Genomic DNA, 23,218 nt, shown 5'->3' with positions numbered 1-23,218 from the left:
GTATACTTTTTGTGTGATTATTTTGTTGTTCTTGCTGTTTATTTTTTGCCTTTTTTTTTTTTTTAAGGCATAAGTGCAACCTCTGAAGATATTCCCAATAAGATTGAAGACCTGAGATCGGAGTGCAGCTCTGACTTTGGGGGTAAAGATTCTGTCACGAGTCCTGACATGGACGAAGTAACTCATGGTAAGAAGGGGAAGTGAGGATGACCTTTAAAACAATCACATTCCTGGAGAAGCAAGCAGTCATACACATTGCCGGTGATAACAGCTATTGTTATAGCACTTGGAGGCATAATTTGGTAATACATATCTAAGGCCTTAAAAGTGTAGATACTAACTTTGGTCCAGTTAGTCCATTTTAGGAATCAATCATAAGGAAAAAGTTCCATGTATGGAGAAAGTCTTATGCACAAAGATATTCTTTATATCATTAATATTCTACCCCCCCAAAACAATTTAGAAATAACCTAATCATTAAAAATATAATGACTAGCCTGACCTGTGGTGGTGCAGCGGATAAAGTGTTGACCTGGAACACTGAGGTCACTGGTTCAAAACCCCGGCTTGCCCGATCAAGGCACATATGAGAAGCAACTACTACAGTTTGATGCTTCCTGTCCTCTCCGTTCTCTCTCTCTCTCACCTCTCTTTAAAATCAATAAATAAAATCTTCAAAAATAAGAATATGTATATATATATATAATAGATCAATGAATTTTGATATTACCACTTATTAGAAATTTATGTAGTTATTTTTAAAGCTTAAAAGAATATGAAATAACTTGGAGATATACCTAGAATATAATGGAAATTTTATTTTAAACAATTTTATATATAAGATAAAAGCAAAAGTGCTGGAAAGGAATGCCAAACTGCTAGAAGTGGTTTTATATTTTGAGGGCTGTTATATACATGTTGCATTTTTGTTTGTTCTAAACCAAGGTTTCTTCTCATCCTTAGTACTGTTGACATTTGGGGTCAGGTACTTTTTTGTCGTGGGGACCTGTCCTGTGCATTGTAGGGTATTTAGCAGCATCTCTGGCTTCTGCCTGGAGCAAACTCCCCCCCCCCCCCCCCCGTAGTTGTAACAACCAAAAATGTCTCCAGACATTGCCACATGATCCCTTGGGGGCAGCATAGCCTGGTTGAGAACCACTGATCTAAACCTGTAGCTTTCAGACTGTAGTCTTCATGGACTACTGAGAGACTATATTCTTCATGGACTACTGAGAGTCCTTAAGACCCTTGGGGTACGGGGAGTATGAGATTAAACTGTCTCCATAATAATGAAAAGCCATGGTCCTTCTCACTGTGTTAACATTGGCACAACGGTGCACAAGCCGAGGTGCGTGAGTGTGCTGGGGCCTAGGCATGCAACAGGCCGCATACAAGCTGCGCTCACAGTCACTGCGTTCTCTCCCAGTACAAAAAAAAGAAAAAAAGTGTTCTGAGTGTCTGGTGAAGCAGTAAAAATTATTTAATTACATCTCAACCCTTGAATACCCATCTAATATTCTATGTGTAGAAATAAGAAGTACCCTTAATGCATTTTTAATGCATTCTGAAATACGAAATGTCTCAAGGAAAAGCACCTATGTGATTGTGATACAGTTGTGAGCTTAACTACCTGTTTTTTTTCTTGTTTATTTTTCTTGAACCACTATTTTTACTTGAAGGAATGACTGACAAACTGTTGTTATTCACATTTGGGTATTTGGCAGACATTTCTTTTTTTCTTTTTGTATTTTTTTGGAAGTTAGAAGCGTAGAAGCCTGACCTGTGGTGGCGCAGTGGATAAAGCGTCGACCTGGAAATGCTGAGGTCGCCAGTTCGAAACCCTGGGCTTGCCTGGTCAAGGCACATATGGGAGTTGATGCTTCCAGCTCCTCCCCCCTTCTGTCTCTCTTTCCTCTCTCTCCTTCTCTGTCTTCTCTCTCTCTCCTCTCTAAAAAAATGAATAAATGAAATAAATAAAATATAAAAAAAAAAAGATAAAAAAAAATTTTTTTGCCTGACCTGTGATGGCACAGTGGATAAAGCGTCAACCTGGAAATGCTGAGGTTGCTGGTTCAAAACTCTGGGTTTGCCTGGTCAAGGCACATATGGGAGTTGATGCTTCCTGCTCCTCCCTCCTTCTCTCTCTCTCTTTCTCTCTTCCCTCTCTATAATGAATAAATAAAATCTTAAAAAGAAAAAAAAAAAAGAAGCGTAGAGGCAGAGAGACAGACTCCCACATGTGCCTGACCGGGATTCACCTGGCATGCCCACCAGGGGGCGATGCTCTGCCCATCTGGGGTGTTGCTCCGTTGTGGCTGGTGCCATTCTAGCGCCTGAGGCGGATAGAGGCCATGGAGCCGTCCTCAGTGCCTGGGCCAAGTTTGCTCCAATGGAGCCTTGGCTGCAGGAGGGGAAGAAAGAGATAAAGAGGAAGGAGAAGGGGAAGGGTGGAGAAGCAGATGACGCTTCTCCTGTGTTCCCTGACTGGGAATCAAACCCGGGACTTCCACACGCTGGGCCAATGCTCTACTCCTGAGCCAACCAGCCAGGGCCTGGCAGACATTTCTTGAAAATGAACAGAATGAGCCTGTCACTTCCAGGAAAGCAACGGACAGAGTAGAGTTTGTTGCCAATAATAACAGCCAGGCTTTCGGATTAAAAAGAATAAAGCTCCACCTTTATGACCTTAACAGTTTCCCACTATTTAAAGACTTTTCTGGTGAAACTGGTGGTGATAATGATAATGTAATTTTTTTATTTCATATGTTGAAATGTGTCAACATTTAGAAGATTTGTGTATCTAATTGAACTCGTATTTTCCAGATGATCAGTGCATGATATTGCAAAAGCATGGATGGGGAAAAGATCCATTTTAAAGTGCAAGACAGTCCAATTAATTTTAATGTAACAGAGTACAAAAAGTTCATTGATTTGGTTTCAGATTCCACATTGTACCTAACCTTTAAAAAACTACATGTCGAGAGTTGGTGTAGTACCAAAGAGGATGTTTACAGTTACTAAGGTTATATTAAAATAGTGTGGTCCTGCCAGACCTGTGGTGGTGCAGTGGATAGAGCTTTGACCTAGAATGCTGAAGTCGCTGGTTCGAAACCCTGGGCTTGCCTGGTCAAGGCACATACGACAGTCAATTAGTGAACAACTGAAGTGAGGCAACTGTGGGAATTCTTCTCATTCCGCGCCCCTCCCCCTCCTCTCTCTGTAAAATCAGTAAATAAAATCTTAAAATAGTATGGTCCCCTTCCAACTACCCCGCTCACAAAAATTAGGGAATATTTTATAGCTTCATACTCATTTTGAAATATCTCGTTTTTTGTTTATTTGTTTGTTTTTACAGAGAGGGAGAGTCAGAGAGAGGGATATACAGATAGGAACAGAGAGAGATGAGAAGCATCAATCATCAGTTTTTCGTTGCGACACCTTAGTTGTTCATTGATTGCTTTCTCATATGTGCCTTGACCGCGGGCCTTCAGCAGACCGAGTAACCCCTTGCTTGAGCCAGCGACCTTGGGCTCAAGCTGTGAGCTTTTTGCTCAAGCCAGATGAGCCCGCGCTCAAGCTGGCGACCTCGGGGTCTCGAACCTGGGTCTTCCGCATCCCAGTCTGACGCTCTATCCACTGCGCCTGGTCAGGCGAAATATCCCGTTTTGTGAGCAGTATACATATGTAAGGCCAGGTTTTCTTTATATTCTTCAACCAAAATGACATTGCAACTGACTCAAAACTGAAGCAGATATGAGAGGCCATACAGTAAAGGAATTTGTAAAGGTGTCAAACACTGTCACTCTTCTTGTTATTTTTTATTTTGGAAATTATAGTTATTTTTCTTTATAAAGGGTTATTTGTATTACCATTTGATGGGTATAGTGTTTAACTGGAATAATATATATTTCTTTTCAGTTTTAATTTCTAATGTGGGAAATAAAAATCAATCAGTAATTTAAAAAACTTTAAAGGTGTTCTAAGATCAAAATTTGAGAACTGATATTCTAAGCTATCTTTCATAATGATGTACTGTTTCTGTAATTTTTAAAGGGAAGGTAAATATAAGCTATAGAACAAAAGGAACAAAGCAAAAGACATAATGCTATCATAATAAAAAAATAGCTCATACTCAAAAAGTCTAGAGTAACAATTTTTATATACTGGAAAGTGTTAGCCTCTGCACGCTTACGTATTTTAATATTTCTGATTTTGACTATTTAGACATATGCTTAGAGGAATCATCTTTTACTGTGTAGCTCAAAATATTGTACTTCAGAAGTTCAAGTTTGTTTCATGGTGTAACAGTAATATTTCTTTTAATATAAGTTCATTATAAATTGTCATGTGCTGAGAGAGCAGTGTTAGAATTTTAGGTTTTACAACTAGATTATAGTCCTTCTGGAGGTAGTGTTGCCCTGTTTTTGTAGACAGAAACTGAGGCTCAGGGAAGTTGTGACAGTCTGAACATTTTGATGACTTACGTCTTCTGACTCTGATTTTTGCGTTAACTATAATACAATTCGGCCACTAGAAGTAACAGGCCTATGGCTGCTAGACCACTTAAATGTAATCAAAATCCATGTATAGAGAAAAAAATGTAAAATGAATTAGGAGTAATCAGAATTTGATCTTTATTAGAATCTTTTTTTCCTGATATGCCCCTCAAGTTATAATTGATGGATAAAAGTTTGAAAACTTGGGACAAACATCAGAAGCCTTGCCTCTGTGTTGGAACTCCCGCTGAGTGATGCTTTCTGACTTGCTCTCCATTTGCCTGTCTTGTCGTAGGTGCCCACCAGCTGACCTCTCCCCCTTCTCAGTCAGAGTCTCTGCTTGCCATGTTCGACCCACTGTCTTCACATGAAGGTAAACTAGTCAAATGAACTTTTTAAAAATTGAGGTATAATTGGCATGTGGCATTATATTACAACATATTGATTTAATATTTGTATATATTGTGAAATGATCATCAAGTGAGCTCTTTGACTCTTGTCTTATCACGGACAGAACAACACACCCAAAGCCCCTTGTTAGTTAGTGCCTTGGTTGGATCAGTTGTGTCTCAGTTACAAACTTTCTTTCCTGGGTCCCAGGGGCTTCTGCTGTGGTGAGGCCGAAGGTTCACTATGCCAGGCCGTCGCATCCACCGCCGGACCCCCCAATCCTGGAAGGCGCTGTGGGTGGAAACGAGGCCAGGCTGCCGAACTTTGGCTCCCATGTTCTAACTCCAGCCGAAATGGAGGCGTTCAAGCAAAGGCATTCTTATCCTGAGAGACTGGTTCGCAGCAGGAGCTCTGACATAGTGTCTTCTGTCCGGAGACCCATGAGTGACCCCAGCTGGAACCGACGCCCGGGGAATGAGGAGCGAGAGCTCCCTCCAGCCGCAGCCATTGGTGCTACTTCTTTGGTGGCTGCACCTCACTCGTCATCTTCGTCCCCGAGTAAGGACTCCTCGAGAGGAGAGGTATGGGACACAGGCCACACTGGGGAATTTGCTAATTGTGGTCAGCTTTAATGTTCTGTCTGCCCAATTCTCCTGCTCTCTGAAATTAACACGGGTATATACATCTAGGATAAAGGATGGAAAGTAGTCATAATTGAAGATGACTGGTCAGCCCAGGATGTCCACAACCATAATCCATAGGAGACCTATGGAACTTTGGTTTTGCAGTAATGTAACGTGCATTTTTATAACACTTTTAACTTCCTCCAAGTAATTTTATATCAAATTTCATTTAAACCTCACAGTTTTCTTCTGAGATGGTTAGCTATTTTTTTTTTCCAACATGTATTATTTTTTATTTTGAAACAATTATAGAGTTTCAAAGAAGGTGGAAACAGATAAAAACACCTCCCCCCAACCATGTGAGAGTGAGTTGCGATCTGACACTCCATATATAGTTTCCTACAGACATGCTCCCTCCCCTACACATAGTCCAGCCATCAACATCAGGAATTCAGCACTGACACATTGCTATATCTGATTCTCATACCCACTTTGTATGTCCCCAGCTGTCCCAGTGACAATCTTTTTTTGTGTCAGAGTCAGAGAGAGGGACAGATAGGGACAGACAGACAGGAATAGAGAAAGATGAGAAACATCAATTCTTCATTGCGGTTCTGTAGTTGTTCATTGATTGCTTTCTCATATGTGCCTTGACTGAGGAGCTACACAGACCGAATGACCCCTTGCTTGAGCCAGCGACCTTGGGCTCAAGCTGGTGAGCCCTGCTCAAGCTGGTGACCTCGGGGTCTCAAACCTGGGTCCTTCACGTCCCAGTCCGGTGCTCTATCCACTGCGCCACCGCCTGGCCAGGCCCAGTGACAGTCTTTATGAAGGATCTCATGCAGCATCACACCTTATAATTAGTTGTCATGTTATCTTAGTCTCAGTCCAGAACATTTCCTCAGTTTTTCCTTGATTTTCACGACCTTCATGCTCTTCAAAATTACAGGCCAGTTTCTAGAATTTGGATGTTTTCCTATGCCTAGTGTCAGGTCATTCCTCTTCGCAGGAATGTCACTAATGTGACAGTGGGTTCCTTTACCCACTGTAAAGTTACTCCCGTCTCCTTTGTAATCAATAAGTGTTTTGTGGGGGAGAGGGTACTTTGAAATATGTAAATATCCTGTTCATCAATTTTTTTTTTTGATAGAGTCAGAGAGAGGGACAGATAGGGACAGACAAGAAGGGAGAGAGATGACAAGCATCAGTTATTTGTTGCGGCACCTTAGTTGTACATTGATGTGCTTTCTCATCTGTGCCTTGACCGGGGGGGCTATAGCACAGCAAGTGACCCCTTGCTCAAGCTTGTGTTCTTGGGCTTCAAACTAGCAACCTTTGGGCTCAAGCTTATATTGTACTGTGTCTGCCCTAGTCCTGGATCAGCCATTTCTCCAAGGAACTTTTGTTCCTTTTAATAGAAAATGGTTTTTAGAAACCAGGATCTGAATAGTAGGTGTGCTCTTTGTTGTAGGGATGTTGCTACTCCTGGGATATCTCAGTAAGCAGAGCCAAAGGGAGAGAAAGAGAGATTACATGTGCATATATACACTTTTCCATGTGTATTTCTTTCTCTCTGTATCTTTATCTGTAGAGAACAATGAGCTCACACCTGTGTATTCCATTCTAGTCTAAAAACAAGTTTATTTCATCTCTCTCCTTTTTCATATTTGTTACTCCCTTCTCCAATAGCAACATGTCCCCGTGTGTATAGAGTTGATGTCCCATCCCCACTGCTTACTCCCTGGCACAGGTACCCTCACCTCCCTCCGCTTGTCCTGACACCCCATCTACATGGATGCCTTAGAAAAGATATTTTTAGTCCAGTTTTATAGATGAAGAAATAGAAATTAAGTGATTTAAGATCACATGACAGGCTAGTAAAGGAATTACAGTCCCTGCCCTTTGACATGTGTTCTTAATGATAACTCATCATAATTGGTGATCAAAACATGAAGTTTGAGGTTGGTGAGATCTAGGTTTGAATCCCAGCTGTGCCACATAGAGCTGTATAACTTTGGGGAAGAAGAGTGATAACCTTTTTCAACCTCATAGTTCTCTCACCTGTAAAAAGGGCTTTATAATAGTATTCATCTCCTAAGGCTGCTGTGAGATTTAAATGAGATAACATACATCCTTACGCGCAGTGTTTGGCACACAGTCCAGATTTGGTTTCACTAGGAGAATTGCTGCTACCATCCCGTTAACCCTCTGGGCACTACTGGCATTGCACGTACTCTGCAAGAATGTGTTCTGTGCCTCTAAGCTAGGCTCCATCTCAAGCTCTCAGACTTCTAACAGTGATGAGATGTTACCCACCCTCAAGCAGATCATTGTTTAGTGCTTAAAAGGTACATGTCCATGTTCCAGAAGCTTCCAATATAGCACCAAGAACAGTTTTGCTTTTAAGACAAACCTTTGTATTTCACAGACTAACTGAAATCCTTTTGTAGTCATTTGTCCTTCTGCCCAACTCCAAATAAAGCATCAAACTTTTCCTACAGACTGAAGAACGCAAAGATAGCGATGATGAGAAATCAGACAGGAACAGACCTTGGTGGAGAAAACGTTTTGTTTCTGCCATGCCTAAAGGTAATTTTATAAAATATTAGAATGCCGTATTAGCAACAAGCAGCAGAGGCCCAGAATCTCTTTCAGAGAGCCGGTATCTCAGCTCCTGTCTCTCTGAGGCTTGCTGGGCTTGTTTCCAGCGTTTTCAGGGTAAAGTAAATGGTTTTGTGCAGGTGAATGCTAAGGCAGCGCTTTAGAAATGACAGTTCTTGCTCTTTGCAGGAAGTGGTAGTGGTTTCATAAGTGGAGTCATACAAGTCACGGTTGTTCAAAAGTCATGTACCACTGATGTTAGACATGTAGGACTTTTTACATATGTATTGTCAATAACTATTGCAGGTAAGGAATGCCATCAGTAATTAAAGTGAAAAGTTGAAATTCATCCTTTACATTCCTGGAATAAACTTAAGCTTTTAATGTTTATGTTCTTCGAGAATGTTTATACCCTGAATATTAGTGAGTGTTTATTTTGGAAGGCAGTTGTATAAAATTGTTTGCTTTTTTTGTGAATAGCCTGGCATCATATCAGTAGATAATGAGATTTGAGTTTGCAAAAGCATCTCTTCCGGAAAGGAGAGATCACCCAGGATTAAAGCTAGGCGCTCTTCCGAAGGCCTCTTCTCGGCCCCGTGGCGCCGGAGCTGCGGAGTGCTGCCTTTACGCCAGACTCACGCCTGCTGGATGCACAGGGGAGAGCGAGGCTCAGAGTTTTGAACGTGTTGTTTCTGAGCAGAGGTTACGAGGCCGTGGTTTTGATTTAGTCCCAATAGATTGCCGTTAAATCATTCTTCCTGTGGCAGATGACTCTGAAAGCTTCTTTAAGAACCCTCGATGCTAATTTAAGAACGATTGTCAGTTGACACTCGGGATTTCTTAGCTTTTAAACTTTTCGCCTTCCTTTCACTTAGAAATGTTGGCACACCAGTTGCCTGCAGAACACCTGCTGTCTTCCTAGTAGTGCGGTATGTTGTATGTCACACTACTGACTTTATTTAATTTCCAGCTCCTATACCATTTAGAAAGAAAGAGAAACAAGAAAAAGACAAAGATGATCTGGGGCCTGACAGATTCTCAACACTCACAGGTTTGTAGACCCATGGACCTCCTGGCTCCTCCATTCCCAGAGCACATATTTCATAACACTCTTTCTTGGGTGTCATGCGCGTTGCCTTTTTAGAAGAGTGTGTCTGTGTGTACAGTGGGGAGTGTGTTCTTCATAGCTGTGGTTTCCAGTCGGCGGCCACAGGCAATCTAGTGTGCTCTTCCTGCAGACCGCCACCGCCATCCTCATCCTCATTGTCATAACTTCCCTTTATGATGAGGCCCCTGATCCTGAGCCTCTAGACATGCCCCCACTGGACGTCTTAGTGGGATGATGACACAGAGTGCCTCTTAGGGATGCGTGGTGATGGTTTTGTGCTATGCATGCTAAGATCCTTGATTGAATAGTTTCCTCTAACGTTGATCGTAGAATTCTAAATTGACTTCCATCTGTAGCTCTTGATTCAGGATCACAGTGAAATTCTGTTTTACCTAATCATTCCTTTTTTTGTGAAAGGTGTTTGTTCAAACAATATTATAAATTTATAAACTTGACAGATTTTTTACAGCTTGAATGATTTTAACATTGCTACTGACCCAAGGAATATACAGCTAGGGGGTGGGTTCTCATCTTATTCAGCATTTGCATTTTTACAGCTTCTTTTTGGCACATTATGAATGAGCACCCTGGGAGGAGGAAAGAGTGTGAGAAGTAGTGTTAATGACCCAGCATTGAGTTTGCCAGTTGTGGACTGTTTCCAGTACTATATATAGAGCAGTGGTCGGCAAACTCATTAGTCAGTAGAGCCAAATATCAATAGTACGACGATTGAAATTTCTTTTGAGAGCCAAATTTTTTAAACTTAAACTATATAGGTAGGAACATTCCTTATCGAGGTAGCGCCCACACATGGTATTTTGTGGAAGAGCCACACTCAAGGGGCCAAAGAGCCGCATGTGGCTTTCGAGCTGCGGTTTGCAGACCAGGGCTATAGAGTATCTAGAGGGAAATTAATTTCTCACCTATTTTATTCTTATTTCAGTTTTAAATTATATTCTACTAAGTTAAAGATGAAGATTTATATTTTCAAAATGGGGTAGATTTAAAAAGAACACTCCTCAAAGCTCAGTAGAGTACAGGTAGAATCCCATTGCATGCTATTCTTAACGCCTAGTGCTCTCGATTTAGATGTAGTCCTTGTCCTAGCACACGTCCCTGCTTTGGTGCATGACTTTCCTGGAAGAAAGGGTTTTGGACAGCAGGAACTCTGCTTCCAGGCCTCTGGTCCCTGCTAGGAGCAGTCAAGCCCATCTTACTCTATCAGCCAATGCTTGTTGAACAGCTGACTCATGCCAGGCACTGTGCTAAGTGTTGTAGGGGTTAAGTCAAGTCACACGTGACCCTCGTTCTTCAGGAATTGACAGTCTGAGAAGAGCTGGGAAGGCGTACTTTTGGCAAGATGTTTGTGTTCCTTCCCATGTTCCAGTGCGAGGACACCACCAGTGTTTACAAGGTGGAATACTCTTAACAAAATCTCAGGATTCTGTAACATTGAATTGATCACTTTAGAGAGGTTGTAAATTGTTTTTTTGTCTTTGGTTCTTTTTTTTTTTACAGAGACAGAATCAGAGAGAGGGACAGATAGGGACAGACAGGAACAGAGAGAGATGAGAAGCATCAATCATTAGTTTTTTGTTGCAACACCTTAGTTGTTTATTGATTGATTTCTCATATGTGCCTTGACCATGGGCCTTCAGCAGACCGAGTAACCCCTTGCTTGAGCCAGCGACCTTGGGTCCAAGCTGGTGAGCTCTGCTCAAACCACTCTCAAGCTGGCAACCTCAGGGTCTTGAACCTGGGTCCTCTGCATCCCAGTCCGATGCTCTATCCACTGCGCCACTGCCTGGTCAGGCTGTCTTTGGTTCTTAAAACTGGAAGCTAGGTAGGGTAGAATAATTTTTTTTTCCATATTTTATTTTGTGTTTAATTCAAGCCATTTAACCTCTCTCTCTACTGGTGTAGAAACTTCTACCCAGTCCTAGCTAATGACCCATTGAAAATTATCAAATCCATTGAATAATGCTATGAAATTTCTTAACAGTCCGCCTACAATACCACCAGCCCAACTCTTCCTATTTTTCATGTTCTCGCCCCATGTTTCTGTGTCTGTACATAGCTTTCCATGATTGAATCAGAGCATGTATGTAGCTGTTCTTTTACCATCTTTTTGCATAAATGTCTCCCAGTTTCTCCTAGATATAGTTGGTTTGTAAATAACTTCTGTTGGTTTTAAGTTCATCTATTGTATCATGATTTTACTGCAGTACATTCTCTTGCTTTTGGATAAATTGTATCCAACTTTTACTGTGAAAATACTGCTCACAGTTTCATATATGTAGCATTTTTGTTTGATTTTATTATTTTTCTTGGCTAGAAATGTTAAGAATGGAGTTATAGAAATAAAGTTTATAAGTATCTGTGACTTGTATTATGTTTAGCCAAATTCTGTTGTCCTTTTTTCAAAAGAGCTTCAACAACACTCAAAACTAATAGCAAAAAAGTACTCCCTTTCCAAAAAAAGATTTTGTAATGATAAAGGTTTTATCAGTTTACATTTTGAAGATGAGATGACTTTTTGATCATGCATTCAAATGCTGTTAAAGCAGAAAGATTAAATTACTTTGGAAATTCCTTCTCCAGTTTACTACAATTTTATGGAGACAAATATACTATTTTTTTCATGGAAACAAAAGAATAATCTATAAGCCTAAGTACTTAACCTTTCTATGCCTTGATTTCCTTTTCTATGAAGTGGGGGTGATTTTATAATAGTGCCTCTCTGTAGGGTGTTGTGGTGATTGAGATCATTAGACCAGGCACTTAGCACAGTCCCAGGCACGTGGTAAGTGCTCAATAAACGTTAGCTGCTATTAACACGCACATATATACATTCTAGTGATTGTAGACTTTTTAAAAAATGGGATTCTACCAGAATGTGGATATTTATGGTAGTCACCTGCTTGGCCGAGATCTATCTCAGGAGTTTACATTTCACTGTCGAATTTTATTGTGTCCATGAAGAACTTTATTGTGTCCATAGACCTGTAGCAATTCTTTGCCTTGGTAACTATGAATCAGTTCGACTGCAGGAAGACATTTTGACGTGCTGATTTTGCTGGCAGGATTAAAGGTCCTGTCAGTAAACAGCTGCCTCTGTGACTGTGATAAGCCCTTTCTCTGTGCACTCGAGGTACACTCCCAGCACTCCCCAGCAGTGTCTAGATTCTCTAGGGGGCCTCTGACACCATTGCATGCACAGACATGCTCTGTGCCAGCAGCTGCACTGTCGTGGTGAGACCCAGGGAGATAGAAGACGAAAGTCAGCAGTTTTCAATCTGGTGTAGAGAGAGAAATCCAAGAAGGAAGACTGGAGGAAGGCAATTTTTATTACTATTTAAAAGGTTTTAATCTTCAGTTTGAATACTTCTTTTATTTGCTCCTTCAGCATGGAGATGTCTGAATAAATGAAGCCTGCATATAAAAATGCATTGTTGGGAGTTCTGTTAGCATGAATTGCTAATAACAGTGGTTTGAGTGTAAGCACTTTAGAAGCCATCATCCGTTCGGTCTGCACTGAACTTTTTGACACTGTCATGCAGAATTCTGGCGATGATGAGGAAGTGGAGCTAACCCTCCCAGTTCTGTGCTTTGGCAAGGCTCTGCGGCCTAGCAATGGGAGGAGCAGGCAGCTGCATGGTGCCTCTTAACATTGAGATATGTGCTCTTTTTACATCTTACCTCCTAATCAGCCTTTGGGATTATGCTCCTGGTGTCGTACTAACATCGGAGTTGGCACAAACTGAGGGGAGCTAATTCTCCCACTCTCCTTTCCCTGCAGATGACCCCAGCCCTAGACTCAGTGCGCAAGCTCAGGCCGCCGAGGATATCCTGGACAAGTACAGGAATGCCATCAAACGAACCAGCCCCGGTGAGGGCGCAATGGCAAACTACGAAAGTGCAGGTGACGATCCTAAGGACTTGAGTAGTAACAGTTGTATCACAGCGGTAAAGGTGACTGGAATGAAAAGTAGTCTTGTAATAGCTACTTTTGAATAGCTGTCAGAAAAATATGGTACACTTCCCAAGATGAATGAAGAGGCAACAACAGTTTAGAAAAGCATGCCTGTACACTGTGTGCCTTTATGTGCTTAGCATACGTGCGGTGTCTGGGGAAGACTCAGCGCTGGGGAGAAGTGAGCTCTGCGCACTTTTTATTTGGAAAAGTTCTAAAGTAACAGAAAAGTTGAAAAAATAAAACAATGCAGGTCCATATTCCCTGTCTAGACTTACAGTTAACGTTTCCCCACATTTCTTTCTCTGTCGTTTTCCCTAAAGCACTTGAAATTATCTCCTAAGAATAAAGATATTTTTCCTGTATAAACACAGTATCTTTATTATAGTTATTATATAACTTTTATTCCCTTTGATTTTTCTACATGCACCTCTTATCTGAATCGATCATTTAAAAACATGAAAATGACTGTGGAACCACAGATCTGTCCTGACTCCACCCCTGCCCGTTCCTGGGCAGTGGGAGGACCCGGGGGCAGGGAATGGAGACCTGCGCGCCCTGCTCTCAACCCCCGCGGGCGGGCGGGCGGGCGGGCGGGCGGCCACGGGCTCTGCGGCTCTCTGCTGAGGGCCAGGATCCCACGGCCGTGAAGAAGGGTGCTGTGTAAAGTGATGTGTGAGGCCCTTCTCAGTTCTGTGGGTCAGTGATTCTGATCGCAGAGTATTATCTTTATTAAATTAACATAGACTTTCATGGTTTTCAGTTAGGCTTGGTATAGGAAGTAAAACCATTCTCTTCTCAACAAGTTGTCTCTTGATACATTGTTGTTGCCATCAATAACTTGTTGGAATATTTGAACTGTTTTTCAAAGACTTCTCATTGTAAAGCACAATGCTAATTTATTGCCGAGTTGCTCAGAATGGCTCCTGGTGCCAGAGAGCTCCCGATTCACCCTCTTCTCCTCTGCGGGCTGGGTTTTGTTTAGAGGTGATGGGCGATGGTGAAAGCGCACACGACTCTCCTCGTGACGAGGCCCTGCAGAACATCTCCGCCGATGACCTCCCGGACTCCGCGAGCCAGGCCGCCCACCCACAGGACTCGGCCTTCTCCTACAGGTACTTCCTGCATCAGACAGAGGACTGGGGCGGTGGACTTGTCCTCACCACTGCCATCACCTCGAGTCAAGTAATTCACCAAGTTACTTACTAAACGTATAAAGCAGAGATACAAAGGAGCTATTTACTGAGAAGACTGTGCTTCCCGTGTGACGCCATATATCAAAGACATATATTTAGGGATAAAAGAAAACCTCATAAGCTCCTAGCCAAGTGGCAGTGCCTCTGCCCAGCAGAGCTCCTAGCCCTGAGGAATGCTGGGGAAGGAGGAGCTAGGAGGCAGGGTCAGCTGCGGAGTTGTTGACTGGCCCTGGGGACCTCACTTTGTCACCCTCCTCACTCCCTGGACTCAGCAGTCACTAGTACATAGCCAGTGTTGTTTCATAGTTAGCCTTCCCTCCAGTTAGTTGTTTTTTGGGGTTTTTTTTGTATTTTTCTGAAGTTGGAAATGGGAGGCAGTCAGACAGACTCCCACATGCGCCCGACCGGGATCCACCTGGCATACCCACCAGGGGGCGATGCTCTGCCCATCTGGGGCATTGCTCTGTTGCAACCGGGGCCATTCTAGCACCTGAGGCAGAGGCCATGGAGCCATCCTCAGCACCCGGGCCAACTTTGCTCCAATGGAGCCTTGGCTGTGGGAGGGGAAGAGAGAGACAGAGAGGAAGGAGAGGGGGAGGGGTGGAGAAGCAAATGGGCGCTTCTCCTGTGTGCCCTGACTGGGAATCGAACCCAGGACTCCTTCACGCCAGGCTGATGCTCTACCACTGAGCCAAACGGCCAAGGGCCCTCCAGTTAGTTTAAAGAAAACTCTAAGCAGTATATCATTATATGTGCGAATATTACAAAGCCTTATAATTTTTTTCCTATAGTAATTTGGGGGGAGTGGCAAATAGAATTTTTATTTTTCGGCCATGACTTTACTATTATATATTTTATGAGTCTTTGCAAAGTGGGTGACTAACACATTTGATGGGCTTGGTCTGTAAAGTCCTTGTTCTGTAGGAAGCAGACTGTGAGGGAAGGACGCAGACTCATTCAGGGGAGGGACTTTGGCCTGTTTTCTGAGGCGTTTCAGCTCCTTTCTTGGATGGCAACTTTAGACCCTCTGAAGCAGCTCTGGTCCGTGCCCTGCAGGACCAGAAGGAGCCCCAGCCACTAGCAGATGAAAGAATGTCAATGGCATCTCTCAGTGAGAAGAGCAGCACTGTTGTGGCGGGCCACACCTAACTGAGGGCGCTACCCTGGGGGGAGGGGCTCTCGGTCATTGGGAGAGGAAAGGAAACGGGTTGGCTCAGCACAAGATGATTTCTAGTGATAGGGCAACAAGAAAGGGCCTCTTGCCAGGTTGCGGGCTTGTCTGGGGGCAGGGTCAACACTTCCCAAGGGCGGTGGCAGCCTCCTGAGTTTGGGAGGTGCCTCCCAACAGTCCTTCTTTCTGACTCTCACAGTGCCTGTGCTAGGTCTCGGCACGTGCTGGGAGGCCAGCCTGATTCTGCTGCCTTTACAGAGTGGTCTTTGCTCTAAACACATTTACAACCTTGCTCCCTGGGTAACTGGAAAGCCTGTTTATCTAAGTGAGGTGGCCGTAAGTTTAAAATGACCTTTTATTGATGAGCACTTGAATCATTTGAGTCCTGAGGTAGCGTGTAAATTTACATAGTAAATATTCATAAAATGTGACCATATCTGGATATAGACATTAGTGAATTTTCAACTCATTTTTCAGAGATGCAAAAAAGAAACTGAGGCTTGCCCTTTGCTCTGCGGATTCAGTTGCTTTCCCTGTGCTAACCCATTCGACCAGGAATGGTTTACCAGACCACACGGACCCAGAAGGTAGGTTGCTACATGGATCATTGATTTTCCCTGTATCTGGAGGTTAAGGCGTATGAAATTGCCAGGCTTGAGCTGTATTTACGCTTTACAGCCATTCCACACGGCTCAGCCTCATATACATAAGTTGGGCTCAGTTAAGGGCACTTTGGTGACTGCTGGTTCACCCAGGTGTTCCCTAACAGTGGTGTTCTGCTTAATTCCGCTGCCACGTGGTAAACAGAATTGATGTCCCCACGGCTGAGGGTCGCTTAGGTTAAGCCCATGGATTTTCTCAACAGTAACAATTCTTATTTTGTTTTTCAGACAATGAAATTGTATGCTTCTTAAAAGTTCAGATAGCGGAAGCAATTAACTTACAAGATAAGAACTTAATGGCTCAACTGCAAGAAACGATGCGCTGTGTGTGCCGCTTTGATAACAGGACCTGCAGGAAGCTGCTGGCCTCCATCGCCGAGGATTACAGGTGGCGCACCCAGCCCTTCGCTGCTAGACCTGCTTGCAGCAGCACTTTCTTCTCGGCCCTTATTTCGGAAATGAATCTAGGCTGACTACAAAGTGCTTGGCTGTGTCTACCTGCATGTAGATTCCCGAGGACTGCGGTTGTCTATTTAGTCTGGAAATGTAGTTATCAATGAGCAGCTCTTACAGACAGAGATGTACTGTTGACTTAAGCATTGCACTAAAGAGCTTTAGCAGAGGTGAGGCCAGGGTAATAACTAGGGTATCACTGTCCCGTTTTTAGGGTGATAGGGAAGACTGCTTCCCTGGCCCAGGGAGGCAAGAGAGGCCAAGGAATTGCCACCCATATGGCCAGTCCCTTGCTAACAGTTAGGGAGAAAAACATAATTGGGATGGTTAGGAGGTGAAGAGGCTTTGAGGCTTAGGGCACGGGGGCGCTAATGATTGTTACATTTAGACTGGGTACAGATAATTGGAGGTATGTTTAATGATCTAGTTGTATAGTAATTGCATTTTGTTATTTTGGTTTTCTGTAGCAGTCAACTTCCTATTAGGTATGAGGTCCTACAAACAAGAGACAGAGACAGGAAGGGAGAGAGATAAGAAGCGTCAACTCATAGTTGCATCACTTTAGTTGTTTATTGCTTCTTATACACACCCTTGACCAAAGGGCAGGGGGCTCCAACCGAGCCAGTGACCCCTAGCTCAATCCAGTGATCTTGGGCTCAAGCCAGCGACCACGAGGTCCTGTCATGGTCCCACACTAAAACCTGCAACCTCAGGGTTTAAACCTGGGGCCTCAGCATCCCAGGCTTTCTCTCTGTTCACTGTGCCACTGACCGTCAGGCAGGATGTTCTGTTTCTCGAGCTGGAAGTCTGACGTGCTTATTTGTAAAACCAAAATCTAGGAAGTAATTTTTTTTTTTTAAGAAAAATGCGGCCTCAGTCTCCAAAGATAGTGTGCATTGTATTTATATATATCTCACCTGCAAAGCCTGTTTCCTTTCAGGAAAAGAGCCCCCTACATCGCTTACCTCACGCGCTGCCGACAAGGACTGCAGACCACGCAGGCTCACCTGGAACGGCTGCTGCAGAGGGTTCTGCGGGACAAGGAGGTGGCCAATCGCTACTTCACCACCGTCTGTGTGAGGCTGCTGCTGGAGAGCAAGGAGAAGAAGATCAGGGAGTTCATTCAAGGTAACTGAAGGTCGGGCGGGGGGGGGGGGGCTCGGACGTCTCTCTTTTGATTTGTTTGAGTACCTACATGTCCAAAAGCAGGTCTTTAAATTCCCAGTTATTTATGGATTTGTAATCATTTAACCTTCCTTGATGTCAAACAATACATTTTATTTTTATTGCATTGGATATATATATTTAAAAATTGATAAAATTGGTAAATTTTTGAATCTACACAATTTTTCTCATTTTTTCAACCAAAGCATATCATTTTATAACACATGCCTTGCTCTTAAACCTTTATATTTTTTACCTTTCTCCTGATTTTTTAATGATTTGGCTGCATATTCTCCTAAAATAAACTATGCCCAGACACTGTTGGCTTTCTTTTTTTTTTTTTCTAATTTTTTAAAATTGATTTTAGAGAGGAAGAGAGAGCGGGAAACATCGATTTATTGTTTCACTTATTTATGCATCATTGGTTGATTCTTTTTTTTTTTTTTTTTTGTATTTTTCTGAAGCTGGAAACGGGGAAAGACAGACAGACTCCTGCATGTGCCCGACCGGGATCCACCCGGCACGCCCACCAGGGGCGACGCTCTGCCCACCAGGGGGCGATGCTCTGCCCCTCCGGGGCGTCGCTCTGCCGCGACCAGAGCCACTCTAGCGCCTGGGGCAGAGGCCAAGGAGCCATCCCCAGCGCCCGGGCCATCTTTGCTCCAATGTAGCCTTGGCTGCGGGAGGGGAAGAGAGACAGAGAGGAAGGAGGGGGGGGGGTGGAGAAGCAAATGGGCGCTTCTCCTGTGTGCCCTGGCCAGGAATCGAACCCGGGTCCCCCACACGCCAGGCCGACGCTCTACCGCTGAGCCAACCGGCCAGGGCGGTTGATTCTTGTAAGTGCCCTGACCGGGGATCAAACCCACAACCTGGGCATACTGGGACAGTGCTCTATAAGCAACTGAGCTGCCCAGGCAGTGCCAGACACTTGTGGCTTTAAAGAGCATAGTGTATCTTCATAGCTAGTGATTAATGTGATGTCTATAATTTTCTTTTTAAAATTATTCAGATAGTATATTTTTAAAATTATTATTTTGCATTGGAGACTTTCAGAAGCTCACAGCCGCTGATGATAAAACCGCTCAGGTGGAAGATTTCCTGCAGTTCCTGTACGGCGCCATGGCCCAGGACGTCATCTGGCAGAACGCAAGCGAGGAGCAGCTGCAGGACGCCCAGCTGGCCATCGAGCGGAGCGTCATGAACCGGATTTTCAAGCTTGCTTTCTACCCCAATCAGGACGGGGACATACTCCGCGACCAGTGAGTGCGCCTGTGCTTAGTGCCTGCACGCACTGCGTGGTGCTGTGTTCGCCAGCCAGCCCATGTTTTAGACAAGCTGTACATAAGTCTTGATATCTAATAGTAAGACAAATTCATGTTGCTGCTGTATTCACCCATCAGAGTTACAGTATCAAAAAGGATGCCGTTACCCTGTTTTCAGGGGTGGGAGAGTCAGGCTGACGGGCGTCTGATCGGTCTGGCCTTTTGGGGAGGGTCTGCTGTTTACTGTGCCTCAGCTCTCCTTCCCTCCCTTTCGCACACTCTTATTTCCCTGCAGATCTTGACTCAAGCGTCACTTCCTCGGGGAAACCTTGCCTGGCCTCTGTGACCAGGTTAGCTCCCCTGCCACGGCCCTCAGGCCTGTGTGCCTTTCTCAGTCGCAGGTTTACACGTGTTAGAGTCAGGGCTCTGGGCCTGGCTCTCTGACACCTGGGCCAGGTCAGCTAGTTCTGAGATGGGGGGCTGTCTGTGCATTGGGGGAGATGAGTGGCCCCCTGGGCTCTTCTCGCTAGAGCCGCAGTACCACATCAGTGTGAGACCCACCAAGGTCTCCGGACGCTGCCGGATGTCCCCCGGAGGGCGAGTCGCCGCTCTCCTTCACTGCTTTGTGTGGTCCTCGGAGGGATGCGTTTCCCCTGGGGCGGGCCGTTCCCTCAGCAGAGAGGGATGTGCTGTCCTTGCTCACCATTCTGACAGCCTCGGGTGCCGGGCTGGACTGCTAACACACGTCCATTCACTAGGAATGAAGTTATATATTTGTATGGTATGTAACTTACATCTCAGTAAAGCTGTTTTTAAAAAACTAATCCTAAAAATTAACCCTGAACAATAAATACGTGCTATGGAAGCAGCGGTTATGGGGGGCGGAGAGACTGGGGAGTTAGCAGTTTTCTTTTTCCTTACGGCTGTTTCCGCCCCGAGCACAGTGCAGTGGCCACAGCCCCCAGCTGTACCAGTGCCTTACTGTGCCAGCAATTCTCAACTGCGTCTTGTGGCTTTTGTAAGATTTTTTGAATGAAAATGTTAAGATATTGCATCTACATCTGAGAGAATTTCTTTTCCTCTGAGTGGGTGAGGAACGCTCCAGCCTCCCTGTCACTTGTTCGCAGTCTCAGAGGCGTCAGCCCCCGCCCCGCCCTGCCCGTTATACGCCGGGTGGGACCTGTTCTCTAGACTCGAGAGCACCAGCCTCTGGCTTTCAGTGTGGGGTAAGGAGTAGGCACATTCAGGCTGTACCTTCTGCAAAGAGCACCTTGGAAGCAGGCTATTCTGTCCTCTCCTCCCTGGCATCTCCGCAGCTTTCCGGTTCTATGGAGGGGAGAGCTAACACAGTGTCTGGGAAGAGCGCTAGAAGCCAGGAAAGCTGGGTTTGGCTGCGTAGCCTTAGCCAAAACCTTCAGCTGTTATAGCCAAATTATTTTCACTGTGAGATGAGGGGTTGCATGTTGAGTCCCTTCTCCATCTAAGCGTCTTTGGTTTCTGGCTCTTGATCCCCTGCCGCCTGTCAGCCTGCTCACTAATTAAGGTGTCTTAGCTGAGGGCCCCTCTCCTTCCTCCTTGGAGTGCTGTCCCAACTGGGAAAGAAAGACTTCCCTGCTCTGTGTCCCTCTAGCCCTCAGCATTTTCTATGCAGATCCTAAACGTGACTTTATTTTTTTGATGATAGAGACAGAGAGAGGGACAGAGAGACAGACATGAACAAACAGACAGGAAGGGAGAGATGAGAAGCATCAACTCTTTGTTGCGACTCCTTAGTTGTTCATTGATTGTTTTCTCATATGTGCCTTAACTCGGGGGGGGGGGGGGCTACAGCAGAACAAGTGACCCCTTGCTCAAGCCAGTGACCTTGGGCTCAAGCCAGCAACCCTGCGCTCAAGCTGGTAAGCCCGTGCTCAAACCGGACGAGCACACGCTCAAGCCAGTGACCTTGGGGTTTCGAACCTGGGTCCTCTGTGTCCCAGTCCAGTGCTCCATCCACTGTGCCACCGCCTGGTCAGGCCTAAATATAACTTTTTTGACAAGACAGAATACTACCAGCTAAGAATCTCAACTGTAATTGTAATCTGTATCTAGAAATAAGTCTAAAACATTTTAAATGTTTTCAAAACTCAATTATGACACTTTGTGTACCTTATTTTATGGCACACGATTTACATATTTGTCTTTGGGGGTTTTCAGGGTTCTTCACGAACATATTCAGAGATTGTCTAAAGTAGTGACTGCCAACCACAGAGCTCTCCAGATCCCGGAGGTAAGATGGGGTATAGCATGGCGCTGTTCTGAGCTGAAGCTCAGTGTTCCATGGGCCTGTTCCCAGTCCTTCTGGGAACAGAATACAGTGGAATACAGCTGTTTGCAATAGAAGTACTTCCCTGATTGGTGTGAAAAGGGGCCTTGGTGGCAGGCAGTGCCACGCGGGTTCCACCCACACCACGCCACGCGGGGCAGGCAGGGCCTCCAGGCACAGAAGCCACGTCCCAGAAGAGAGACTTGAACCTGAAAGTGACGCCAAGTTGCCTTTTTGTTATTGATAACAGAGCTTTAACCTGCCATACAGCTCTTGCAAAATAAGAAAATAGGAAAATTTTAAGTATTAGAGCTTTCTGGTGGTTTTATTAAAATCCCAACTAATGGAACATTGTTTAGCATAAAACTTTTGTCTGTGATTTTTAAAAATCTGTTATTTGTAGAACTCCTGTAGCAAAGGTATATATTAATTTATAAATTATTTTCTTTTAAAAGTAGCTTATTTCTGCTTTTGGAATCAACCACTACATGTAGATAAGTTCCATTCTAGCTACTTAGGAAAGATAATTGAAGTTTTATGAATTCTAGATTCTGTGTTATTGTGTGCCATTTCCTCTATTAGTGGATGTCTAGGTGGTTTTATTTTAAGGTGCAAAGCAAACTATTTAAAAGTTTAAAAGTTAAGTTTCCTCTTTAGCAGTTGGTGACGAAACTGCAGCCTGATTTTCCTGAAGGAAGGGAGAGGCAGTGAGTGACCTTCCCCTCCCGCCTCACGACGGGGAGGGGCTGTGATCACCTCTGGGTGGCCGTCCGTCACGGTCGTCTGCCGTCTGTGATCTCGCACAGGTTTATCTTCGGGAGGCCCCGTGGCCGTCTGCACAGTCAGAAATCAAGACCATAAGTGCGTACAAGACCCCCCGGGACAAAGTGCAGTGCATCCTGAGAATGTGCTCCACAATCATGAACCTCCTGAGCCTGGCCAACGAGGACTCCGTCCCTGGAGCAGACGACTTCGTCCCCGTCCTGGTGTTTGTGCTGATAAAGGTGGGCCTGGCCCTGCTCGTGAAGAGTTTGCTTGGCGTCTGAGCGGGGCGGTGCAGGGCTTCACAGGGTATTGGAGACCATGGCTCTCTCCAGCCTCAAGCCTGTGTTACCAGAAACAAAGTGGCGTCAGCTGATCTTTTAAAGCCGTGCCCAAAGATCTGCGTTGGGGTTGAGTGTATAATTATTGAGTGAAGGGAATAACTGTGCTTTTACCATCTTCTTCCACACTGAATTCTTCCTAGTCCTCGTCACGTAAGCTACCACATTTGCCAATCATCTCTCTCCTCATTTAGCCTTTTATTTTGTAATATACCATATTATTTTTTAAAGTACTGACATATTTTATTTGTTTTTGTCTTTAAAATTGAAGTTTCTTTATGTAAACAGTTTATTTTGAACATTTGGGCAGGACCGTGTGGTCTGGGTGCGTCACTCAGTGTGTTTCCACCAGCTGAGCCTGTCTGTTGATGTCTAAAGTGTATTTGACACAGCCCTGGCAGGAGGGCTCAGTGGGTAGAGCATTGTCCTGGTACAGAAATGTTGCAGGTTCGATCCCCGGTCAGGGCACATACAGGAACAGGTTGATGTTTCTGTCTCTCTCTCTCTTTAAAATCGATAAATAAATTTAAAAGTATATTTGACACATATCTTACTAATTCTTAATGTTTGCAATATTTCATCATCCTGAACCCCCAGCCAGAAACCTCAGGCTCAGTGTGTGCTCAGCTTTCACGGTTCCTCCGTCGGCCTCTGCGCCTCTCTCTCCTGCTTGTGATGGGTCAGTTCAAGTTTGTTTCAAGAAACAGGCCT

The 23,218-nt window shown here is 44.4% G+C and overlaps 1 protein-coding gene across 7 annotated transcripts in view; it reads left to right on the top strand.

Annotated features, from left to right (window-relative positions):
* The window catches only part of GAPVD1 (GTPase activating protein and VPS9 domains 1), a 74,293-nt gene that overhangs the window by 49,430 nt on the left and 1,645 nt on the right, over window positions 1-23,218 (top strand). For 5 of the 7 annotated variants that reach the window (XM_066367157.1, XM_066367159.1, XM_066367161.1 and 2 more), the window contains 13 exons: window positions 68-187; window positions 4,792-4,869; window positions 5,097-5,467; window positions 8,011-8,098; window positions 9,081-9,161; window positions 13,018-13,140; window positions 14,177-14,306; window positions 16,036-16,145; window positions 16,449-16,608; window positions 17,614-17,801; window positions 18,883-19,096; window positions 21,296-21,368; window positions 22,211-22,408. In XM_066367157.1, coding sequence (XP_066223254.1) covers window positions 68-187; window positions 4,792-4,869; window positions 5,097-5,467; window positions 8,011-8,098; window positions 9,081-9,161; window positions 13,018-13,140; window positions 14,177-14,306; window positions 16,036-16,145; window positions 16,449-16,608; window positions 17,614-17,801; window positions 18,883-19,096; window positions 21,296-21,368; window positions 22,211-22,408 — 1,934 coding nt within the window. The remainder of the gene's footprint in view (window positions 1-67; window positions 188-4,791; window positions 4,870-5,096; window positions 5,468-8,010; window positions 8,099-9,080; window positions 9,162-13,017; window positions 13,141-14,176; window positions 14,307-16,035; window positions 16,146-16,448; window positions 16,609-17,613; window positions 17,802-18,882; window positions 19,097-21,295; window positions 21,369-22,210; window positions 22,409-23,218) is intronic. The other 2 variants (XM_066367162.1, XM_066367160.1) reach the window with 1 other exon arrangement.

The sequence above is a fragment of the Saccopteryx leptura genome, chromosome 2 (assembly GCF_036850995.1).
Source record: "Saccopteryx leptura isolate mSacLep1 chromosome 2, mSacLep1_pri_phased_curated, whole genome shotgun sequence".
In the NCBI taxonomy this organism is placed as follows: Eukaryota; Metazoa; Chordata; class Mammalia; order Chiroptera; family Emballonuridae; genus Saccopteryx; species Saccopteryx leptura.
The sequence above is the reverse complement of the archived record's forward strand: the minus strand, read 5'-3'. Positions and strand labels throughout refer to the sequence as shown.